We start from the raw sequence: 10,955 nt of genomic DNA, 5'->3' as shown, positions 1-10,955 counted from the left end.
CAGCTATACCAGATTTTGAATCGATATTAATCATACTTAGCACATTTGTTGAAACTGATACCAAAACACTACGTGCAAATTTTCAGTTAAATCGTATGAGAATTGTGCCCTCTAGAGGCTCAAGAAGTCAGGACCCAAGATCGGTTTATATGGCAGCTATATCAAAACATGAACCGATTCAAACCATACTTAACGTAGTTGTTGGAAGTGCTAACAAAACACTATGTGCAAAATTTTTATATAAACGGAAGGGAATTGCGCCCTCTAGAGCCTCAAGAAGTCAAGACCCAAGATCGGTTTATATGACAGCTATATCAAAACATGGACCGAAGTAAACCATACTTAGCGTAGTTATTGGAAGTGGTACCAAAACACTACGTACAAAACTTCAATTAAATCGGATAAGAATTGCGCCTTCTAGAGGATCAAGAAGTCAAGACCCAAGATCGGTTTATATGGCAGCTACATCAAAACATGGACCGATTTGGTGCATTTACAATACCAACCGACCTACACCAATAAAAAGTATTTGGGCAAAATTTCAAGCGCCTAGCTTTACTCCTTCGAAAGTTAGCGTGCTTTCGACAGACAGACGGACGGACAGATGGACGGACGGATAGATGGACGGACGGACAGATGGACGGACGGACATGGCTAGATCGACTTAAAACGACATGACGATCAAGAATATATATACTTTATGGGGTCTTAGACGCATATTTCGAGGTGTTAAAAACAGAATGACGAAATTAGTATGCCCCCATCCTATGGTGGAGGGTATAAAAAAAAAGCATATATTGCGCTGCCATTTGGATTGAATTGTTGCATTGGACCTATCCATAACCAAGCCAACTACGATCTAACAGTACAATAGCTAAGTATATCCATTGCGTTGGGTATTCAAAATTCTGCGCAGCCGAACTTTTATTTGTTTATTGTTTTTTATTCATTGGTTTGCCGCCAGTCAAGAATGCTCAAATGTTCTCAGTTATATAATTTCCGCCAAACAAAATGCTGTTAACTGTCATTTGTGCTATACTGGGCATCGGACTATTTTTGATCTATCGATGGATAAGCCAAAATTTTAAATATTGGGATCAATATGGCATGATACCTAGTGTCCTTGGACGTTTATTCAGTGCAAATATTTGGGACGTGCTAACATTTAGGACAAATTGGGGACTGCAGCTAAAAGTCATCTATGAGGATCCCAAGTATAAAAACGATGCTGTCGTTGGTGTTTACGCTCTGCAACCAGCTCTCTTGGTGCGCGATCCAGAACTGATCAAGTCCATACTGATAAGAGACTTTGAATGTTTTTCCAAACGATTTTTAGAGAGCGACCTTCACCACGACCCCATCGGCAGCAAAACTTTGTTCTTGGGCCGTTACGAATTATGGAAGGAGCTGCGAAGCAAATTCAGTCCCTCATTCAGCAGTGGAAAACTTAAACAAATGTATCCCCTGTTTCAGGAAGTGGGTGCCAATTTGGAAACCTATCTACATAAACAGGGAAATCGATTTGTTTGCGAGTTCAAAGATTTGGCACAGATGTTTACCATAGACACCATTGCAACTACGATTTTTGGCTTTAGCTCAAATTCGTTAGAAAATCCCAAAGAAGAATTGAACTACCAATCGCGACAATTGGCTCACTTCAATTTTAGAAGATTTTTAAATATGCTCATCATTTGTTATGTGCCTAAATTGAGTAAAGTGTTTAATGTAAAATTTTTCTTCGAGGATTCAAATGAATTTGCCAGACGTGCCGTCGAAGTTGCATTAGCGGAAAGGGAGAGAAGTGGCATCAAACGCAATGATATGATCGATGTTTTCGTCAAACTGAAGAGTGAAGCCGCCGCCAATGGCATGAGCACGAAAGAATTTAAAGAAGTCATTGCTGCTCAAATGGCCATATTTTTGGCTGGTGGAACAGAAACCTCTTCCACAACAATTGCCAACATATTGTTTGAAGTGGCTAAGCACTCACATGTCCAAGATCGTCTGCGCCAAGAAATATTGCAGGCATTTGACAATGAAAACGGTTCCATATCGTATGAGACATTGACTGGCCTTGAATATCTTAACATGATTATTGATGAAACTCTACGCATGTATCCAGTTTTTCCCTTTATAGAGAGAGAACACCTTAATCCGAGCAATAGCGGCAAACAATTTTCCCTAAAGCCTTTTTATGATTTTAATATACCCAAGGGCATGGGTGTATTTATATCAACCTACGGATTACACTACGATCCCAAGGTAATTGAAATAAGTACGAAAAAATAAAAGCTTTGATAACTTCTTTTAATGTTTCAGTACTGGCACGAACCCGAAAAGTTCAATCCCGAACGTTTTTCCCCTGAAAACAAAAAACAATTGATGCCCATGATTTACCTACCGTTTGGTGGTGGCCCACGAAATTGTATTGGATGGCGCATGGGACTTCTACAGGTCGCTGCATGTATTGTCCATATCCTCAAAAATCACTACGTTAAACTATGCCCTCAAACACATTTGAAACCTGAGTTCAATGCAAAGGCATTCGTTTTGCAAACGAAAGGAGGCATGTATTTGGAAGCTATCAGAGATGATATGTGTAAAAGCGCTGCACAGAACACTGCTTGTAACAAATAATTGCTCATATTTATACACACATATAATTTTCCATGAACATTCCACTAAGGAATATTTATAAATTTATCCATATAATCACTAACATGATGAGGTACCTCGAAAACTGTAAAAGAAAACCAACGAACAATTTTTTAAAGAAAATGTTAGAATATTAACGAAGAAAACAAAATCGAATATCTGTGACATTACTACAAAAGGATTCCAACTGAGGATCTCCCATTTAACCGCTATATTCACAATATGCACGAAACTCCAAACACCTTCACCTGGGTTGTAGCCTATAGACCTAAAAACATTGATATCGGAAGAGCTTTTACTTTTACTGATACACTGATCCAGTACCAAGATGTCAGTAAAAGGTCCTCCACAAGGTAGTATTTAAGCTCCATTCGTATGGGTGACTACTATAAGCAGAGTACAGAGTATCTTCATTAAATACTGATTGGAAACAACTTGCACGGATTCGGATTTAACTGTGCCGAAATCCGGAGAGGGTCCTAGGATCCGACCGAGACTTAAATCTGCAAGTTTTCTAGGAAGACAGTTCGGTTAATTCGGGGCACCATCTTCCCTCAAGATATCATCTCAACAATCGACAATGTTCTACATTCGTAAGAGATCTTAGATAACAACAAATAAAAGCGTACTAAGTTCGGCTACGCCGAATCTTATAAACCCTCCACCATGGATCGCATTTGTCGAGTTTTTTTCCCGGCGTCTCTTCTCAGGCAAAACAAGTAAAACCGTGCTAGGTTCGGCCGGGCCAGATTCAAGATCGGTTTATATGGCAGCTATATCAGATTATGGACCGATATAAACAATAATTGGCACAGTTGTTGGAAGTCATAGCGAAACACGTCATGCAAAATTTCAGCTAAATCGAATAAGAATTGGGCTTAAGAGGCTATATCAGAATATGGACCGATTTGAACCATACTCAACATGCAAAATTTCAGCCAAATCGGATAAGAATTGCGTCCTCTAGTGGCTCAAGAAGTCAAGATACGGACGGACGGAGGGACGGACGGAGGGACGGACGGAGGGACGGACGGAGGGACGGACGGAGGGACGGACGGAGGGACGGACGGAGGGACGGACGGAGGGACGGACGGAGGGACGGACGGAGGGACGGACGGAGGGACGGACGGAGGGACGGAGGGACGGACGGAGGGACGGACGGAGGGACGGACGGAGGGACGGACGGAGGGACGGACGGAGGGACGGACGGAGGGACGGACGGAGGGACGGACGGAGGGACGGACGGAGGGACGGACGGAGGGACGGACGGAGGGACGGACGGAGGGACGGACGGAGGGACGGACGGAGGGACGGACGGAGGGACGGACGGAGGGACGGACGGAGGGACGGACGGAGGGACGGACGGAGGGACGGACGGAGGGACGGACGGAGGGACGGAGGGACGGACGGAGGGACGGACGGAGGGACGGACGGAGGGACGGACGGAGGGACGGACGGAGGGACGGACGGAGGGACGGACGGAGGGACGGACGGAGGGACGGACGGAGGGACGGACGGAGGGACGGACGGAGGGACGGACGGAGGGACGGACGGAGGGACGGACGGAGGGACGGACGGAGGGACGGACGGAGGGACGGACGGAGGGACGGACGGAGGGACGGACGGACGGAGGGACGGACGTATATATATATCAGATTTGGCAGCGCGAACGATATTTTGAAATGCTGATGTGACCAACTTCAAGGTCCTGCCAAGAGGCGATCGGAGCCCCAAGGGCCTTGAAATGTTGCACATGATCTTGGTAACACTTCAGCTCCAACCATTCAATATGGGTTATCTCTATCCATTACCAGATTTTGTAAATTTTATTTTGTCGATTCTATCCCACTGTGCGTTCCATGTTGGCCAGCTTATTAAGTAAGCATTAATTTCCCATTTTATAGGAATGTGATAATAATTAAGCCATCGTTTCACTCAAGAAAATCATGAGATTATCCGCAATAAAGGCTAAAGCAAGAGAAAGAGAGCCCTTTATTCAGAACATCTTTCAATTTTCTTCTTTTCTAAATTTAAAACAGATTGCATCAAGAAATCAATCCAAACTTATATCTACAACAGGTTTAACGCGCAGGCCCGCAAATTAATTCGGATTCTGATTAGTATTCTGTTCACATTGAATCAACCTATGAGTTAAGATAATTAATGGTTCATTGACGAATAACATTGAATAACGAGTATCATATAAAATAATTATATAAACAATGTTTAAAAATTTTAAATATTTTGTGCAAAAACTCAAAAAACAGGTTAAATTACGACCAAAAAAACTTTTTAAGTCTATGAGAGAACAATTGATGGCTTTTCGACATAATTACCCAAATTAAAATTGGTCAACACAAATTAAAATAGGATACTTTTATGGAGTCCTTTCTGGGGAAAAGTAAGATGGTATGTCTCCTACAGCTTAGCCAAAATGTGTAAGCACTGTTTTGGAAACGCAAATTTGCCATTAAGGAACAGGGGCAAACTTCTCATATATCAATGAGTGTTGTCCACTTAAAGTTTTAAGCTCAGCGATAGGGAACTCCTTTTTATGCAGTGTGCATAAAAAGGAATAGCGTGCCTCATTTCAACACCTATTTGGGAAAAAGTTTTTAAATGACAACTATGCATGCCATAGTACCTTACAAGTGGAGGAGAAAATTGTTATACCCTCCACCATAGGACGGGGGTATACTAATTTCGTTCTTCTGTTTGAAACTACTAGAAATATTCATCTGCGACCCCATAAAGTATATATATTCTTGATCGTCGTGACATTTTATGTCGATCTAGCCATGTCATGTCCGTCTGTCTGTCCGTCCGTCCGTTCGTCTGTATGTCGAAAGCACGCTAACTTTCGAAGGAGAAAAGCTAGCCGCTTGATTTTGCAATAATACTTCTTATTAGTGTAGGTCGGTTGGGATTGTAAATGGGCCATATCGGTCCATGTTTTGATATAGCTGCCATATAAAATTATCTTGGGTCTTGACTTCTTTAGCCTCTAGAGGGGGCAATTCTTATCCGATTTGGCTGAAATTTTGCACGACGTGTTTTACTATGATATCCAATAACTGTAGAGTATGGTTCAAATCGGTCCATAACCTGATATAGCTGCCATATAAACCGATCTTGCGTCTTGACTTCTTGAGCCTCTTGAGGGCGCTATTCTTATCCGATTGGATTGAAAATGACACCAGTTTTAAGATAAAGCGAATAATAATACTGGCAAACAGATGCTATTTTGGATTAAGTAAGCCATTCAGTAAAAATACCACCTCTCGACAGACGAAGATTGTATTATACAGGACACTGATACTACCCGTGCTGTTATATGGTTCTTATGAAAGAAGATGAGGCAGTGCTTGGAGTATTTGAGAGAAAGATTCTTCGTAAAATATATGGACGAGTTTGCGTTAATGGAGAATATAGGCGACGTATGAACCACGAGCTGTATGACGACGATGGCATAGTTACATTCATCAAGATACAAGTGCTGCATTGGCTAGGTCATGGTGTCAGAATGGATGAAGAAGCTCCAGCAAAGAAGTCTTTTGAAGGCAAACACGGTGGTACACGCAAACCGGGAAGGCCAAAAGCCCGATGAAAAGATCAAGTGGTGGGAGTCACCTCGAAACTTGTTGTCAGAGATTTTAGAATGAGCGCAGAAGATCGAGGCGCTTGGAATGCTATTCTACGTTCGGCTAATGGAGCAAATATTCTGTCATAGCCAATTAAAGTAAGAAAGTATAAACCGATCTTGAGTATTGACTTCTTGAGCCGCTAGAGGGCGCAATTCTTATCCGATTGGAATGAAATTTTGCACGACGTATTTTGCTTTGTCTTCCAACAACTGTGCTAAATTAGGTTCAATAACCTGATATAGTCCGTCAATGACCTGATATAGCTGCCACATAAACCGATCTTGAATCTTGACTTCTTGAGCCTCTAGAGGGCGCAATTCTTATCCGATTTGAATGAAATTTTGCACGAAATATTATGTTATGTTTTCTAACAACTCAAAAGTACGGATCAAATCGGTTCATAACCTGATATAGCTGGCATATAAACCGATCTGGGGACTTGACATCTGGAGCGTCTAGAGGTCGCAATTCCTATCCGATTTGGCTGAAATTTTGCATGACGTACTTAATTATGACTTTCAACAAATGTGTCAAATAAGGTTCAAATCGGTTCATAACCTGATAAAGCTGCCATATAAACCGATCTGGGATCTTGACTTCTTGGGCCTCTAGAGGTCGCAATTATTATCCGATTTGCCTGACATTTTGTACGACGGATTCTCTCATGACCATCAACATACGTGTTTGTTATGGTCTGAATCGCTCTATAGCCTGATACAGCTCCCATATATGTAAATCAATCTCTCTATTTTACTCCTTGATCACCCAAAGGGCGCAATTCTTATTCGAATTGGCGGACATTTTACACAGGTCTCCAACATATAATTTAATTGTGGTCCAAATCGGACCATATCTTGATATCGCTCTAATAGCAGAGCAAATCTTTTCTTATATCCTTTTTTTCCTAAGAAGAGATGGCGGGAAAAGAACTCGACAAATGCGATCCATGGTGGAGGGTATATAAGATTCGGCCCGGCCGAACTTAGCACGCTTTTACTTGTTTCTTATGTTCTCGCCATGATACAAGCCCAGGCGTTCATTGGCGGACATATTAACTATTAACCTCTGCGCCACGGTGGTCTCCGTCCAGCACTGTTTAACCTCAACCTAATCTCTATTCCGCGCCATATACGGCATTGGGATTGTATCATATGCCGACGATTATACGATCATGGCATTAGGCCCCACCTTTGATGGGTGGGTTGGAATGGATGCCGCTTATTTCGATACGAGCAATTTTAAGATATCCGCCATTAAATCTTCATGCTAATTTTTCACTACACTGCACTATACGCATGAGGTGAAAGATGAGCTGAATGAGAAAGTTGATGGAGTAACGGTTCCGCCCACAACAAGTGTTCCAAAATACTTGACTGCCAAATTTGACACCTCTTACACATTCTCCTCACATGACACTGCAATTTGCGATAAGGTCCGAAGTAGAACAAGTTCCTCGAGTCACTTGCCGACTTTGCTGACAAAGAAAACTTATTGACCACGTACAAAGCAATTGGCCGGTCTGTGGTATAACTTACCAGAGCACTATGGGCGGAAATGGAAAAAACGGCCAAAACTAGAGATTTTTGTTTCCTATATCAAAATTTAGTTTATGAAATTGCTTTAAGAACATATTTAGATCTCTTATTCCAAAAATGGAACGATATTTGTAAACGATAAGTATGGTTCATGCCTGTCAAAAACTCAACTTAAAAACGAGTCTGCGTACTACTTTGAATGCATGGAACTTATGTTGAAATATAGTCAGATTTGAATTTTGCATACCTATTGATATATTGAATGGAACCTTAAGATTTTGTTACGATAGGACCTAAATTGTGGTTACTAGAGCATTAAAGGCCATATCATATGAATAATATATATGAGACCTACATATATCTAAATCTGGACGGACTTTGATAAAATATAGCACACGAACTAAAATGTCAAATCAAATACCTCACATTAAATTTTATAAAGATCAAACTAAAATTTGTGGCTTCTAAAGCCTTTAAAGGCCATATCGTATGAAAGATATACATGGGAGCAATATCTAAATCTTAATCGATTTTAATGAAATTTTACACACTTATTTGGTAGTCAAATGAAATATATCATGCCAAATTTTTCAAAGATCGGACCAAACTTCTAGCTTCTATAGACTTAAGAGGCCATATAGGATGGAAGATATACATGGGAGCTATGTATACAATTTTGTAAAGATCGGACCAAAATTGTGGCTTCTACAGTCTTAATAGGCCAAATCGGGTGAGAGATATATATGGGAGCTATACCAAAATCTGGACCGAACAAAATCAATCGCGTTCGTCTTTGAACCAAAAAAGTGAATTGTGCAAAATTGTGTGACAGTCGGGCAACAAATGCGACCTGTACCTGGATTACAAAAATAAATGGACAGAATTTATGTTCTCTAGCGGCTCAAGAAGTCAAGATCCAAGATAGGTTTATATGACAGCTGTATCAGATTATGCACGGATTTGAACCATACTTAGCACAATTGTTGGAAGTGATACCAAAACATCACGTGCAAAATTACAGCCAAATCGGATAAGAATTGCGTCCTCTAAAAGCTGAAGAAGTCAAGACCCAAGATCGGTTTATAGGGCAGCTATATCTAGTTATAAACCGATTTGAACCTTGCTTAGCACAATGGTTGGAAGTGAAATTTCAGTCAAATCGGACGAGAATTGCGCCCTCTGGAGGCTCAAGAAGTTAAGACCAAAGATCGGTTTATATGGCAGCTCTATCAAAACATGGCCCGATTTGGCTGATTTGGCCGTTTTACGATCCCAACCGACCTACACTAATAAAAAATATTTGTGCAAAATTTCAAGCGCCTAGCTTTACTCTTTCGAAAGTTTGCGCGTTTTCGGACGGGCGGACAGACGGACTTCGAGGTGTCACTAACAGAATGACGAAATTAGTATACCCCTATCCTATGGTGGAGGGTATAAAGTAAAAAAGATGTAGAAGGGCATAACACAACTCACTGACCCAAATTTCAGCGAAATCGGACAATAAATGCGTCTTTTATGGGCCCAAGACCTTAAACCTATAGATCGGTATATGACAGCTATATCCAAATCTGGACCAATTTGGGCCAAACTAAAGAAGTATGCCGAGCGGGCCTAACACAACTCCTTGCTTTAAATTTCAGAGAAATTGGACAATAAATGCGCCTTTTATGGGCCCAAGACCTTAAATCGAGAGATCGGTATATGACAACTGTATCCAATCTGGGCCAATCTAAAGAAGTATGTCGAGTGGCCTAACACAACTCCCTGCCTTAAATTTCAGCAAAATCGGATAATGAATGTGGCATTTTTTGGCGTGATCCCAACATACAGACGGCCGGACATGGCTAAATCGTCTTAGAATTTTACTACGATCTAGAATATATATTCTTTATAGGGCCAGAAATGGATATTCGACGTGTTGCAAACGGAATGACAAAATGAATATACCCCCATCCTTCGGTGTTGGGTATAAAAATAACAAATTTGGTTGACTTAGATTTGATTTGTGTCAACAGCAAGTTGTTCCACAATATAATATTGGGTTGCCCAAAAAGAGTAATTGCGGATTTTTTAGAAGAAAGTAAATGCATTTTTAATAAAACTTAGAATGAACTTTAATCAAATATACTTTTTTACACTTGTTTTCTAAAGCAAGCTAAAAGTAACAGCTGATAACTGACAGAAGAAAGAATGCAATTACAGAGTCACAAGCTGTGAAAAAATTTGTCAACGCCGACTATATGAAAAATCCGCAATTACTTTTTGGGCAACCCAATATTAACTTTTTGACAAGATACTTCTAATGTACGAATACTTTTTCTGCTGAATTAACCCTTAAATTTTGTGTTTGATGCCTGTTACAAATTATTAGAACATAATATACTTTCAAGTGCAAAAGGAAGAGCAAATTCAACCTCCCACAATTTCCTTATAAAAATATCAACATGTTTGATTCAATAATGAAAACATTTTTTGAGGTTGAAATTTTGCTGTAAGTTTGTACGAATATTTTTGTTGGCAAGTGTATTTAACAATCATACAGGTTTTCGACAACATATTTATCAATGTGCATATGTATGATCTCAAGAAACCATTTATTATTTTAAATTTAACGGTGTTGTAGGGAATTATAAATTAAATTTACCACTTAGAATTCTACCTATTAGACCATCTGTTTCATGCCGTACACTCAAAAAAAAAAATAATGCATTACCCATAAACGAAATTTTCGACTAGTAACATGAATACCTACTTGAGGATCTATTGTATATTTCTTTATTGCGCAAACATCAAACAATATATGCGAAGAAATTCTTGCTGTCTCTAGCATAGCGAAATTTCGTGCGGTGGCTTTTGTTTCTGGTAATGTACACAAGCAAAAAACAAAACGTTTGAGGCATTTGTAAGATAAACAAAATACTTTTATGGCGAAGTTTTTCTTTTATTATAACTGTGAAAGGTTTCGCGTCAACATATCAATCGTTAGCCAAAAACCTAGTATTGGTGAATGTAACCAACCAACTTTGCCACCGTTGCGCAGAGATTAGCATGTCCCCCTATGACGCTGAACGAATCCTGGCGAGAACATCAGAAACAATTTCAGCGGTGTTTATCTTCCCCT

At 40.4% G+C, this 10,955-nt stretch overlaps 1 protein-coding gene across 1 annotated transcript; it reads left to right on the top strand.

The window, feature by feature from the left end:
• Nucleotides 1-1,013: 1,013 nt before the first annotated feature.
• LOC106095481 (cytochrome P450 6g1) lies at nt 1,014-3,307 on the top strand. Its single transcript, XM_013262718.2, has 2 exons — nt 1,014-2,262; nt 2,320-3,307. The coding sequence occupies exons 1-2, from the start codon at nt 1,108-1,110 to the stop codon at nt 2,635-2,637; spliced, it is 1,473 nt and encodes a 490-aa protein (XP_013118172.2). The 5' UTR covers nt 1,014-1,107; the 3' UTR covers nt 2,638-3,307.
• The last annotated feature ends 7,648 nt before the right edge of the window (nt 3,308-10,955 follow it).

Source organism: Stomoxys calcitrans, chromosome 5 (genome assembly GCF_963082655.1).
Source record: "Stomoxys calcitrans chromosome 5, idStoCalc2.1, whole genome shotgun sequence".
Classification (NCBI taxonomy): domain Eukaryota; kingdom Metazoa; phylum Arthropoda; class Insecta; order Diptera; family Muscidae; genus Stomoxys; species Stomoxys calcitrans.
Note: the sequence above shows the minus strand (reverse complement) of the source record. Positions and strands in the feature narration are given on the sequence as shown.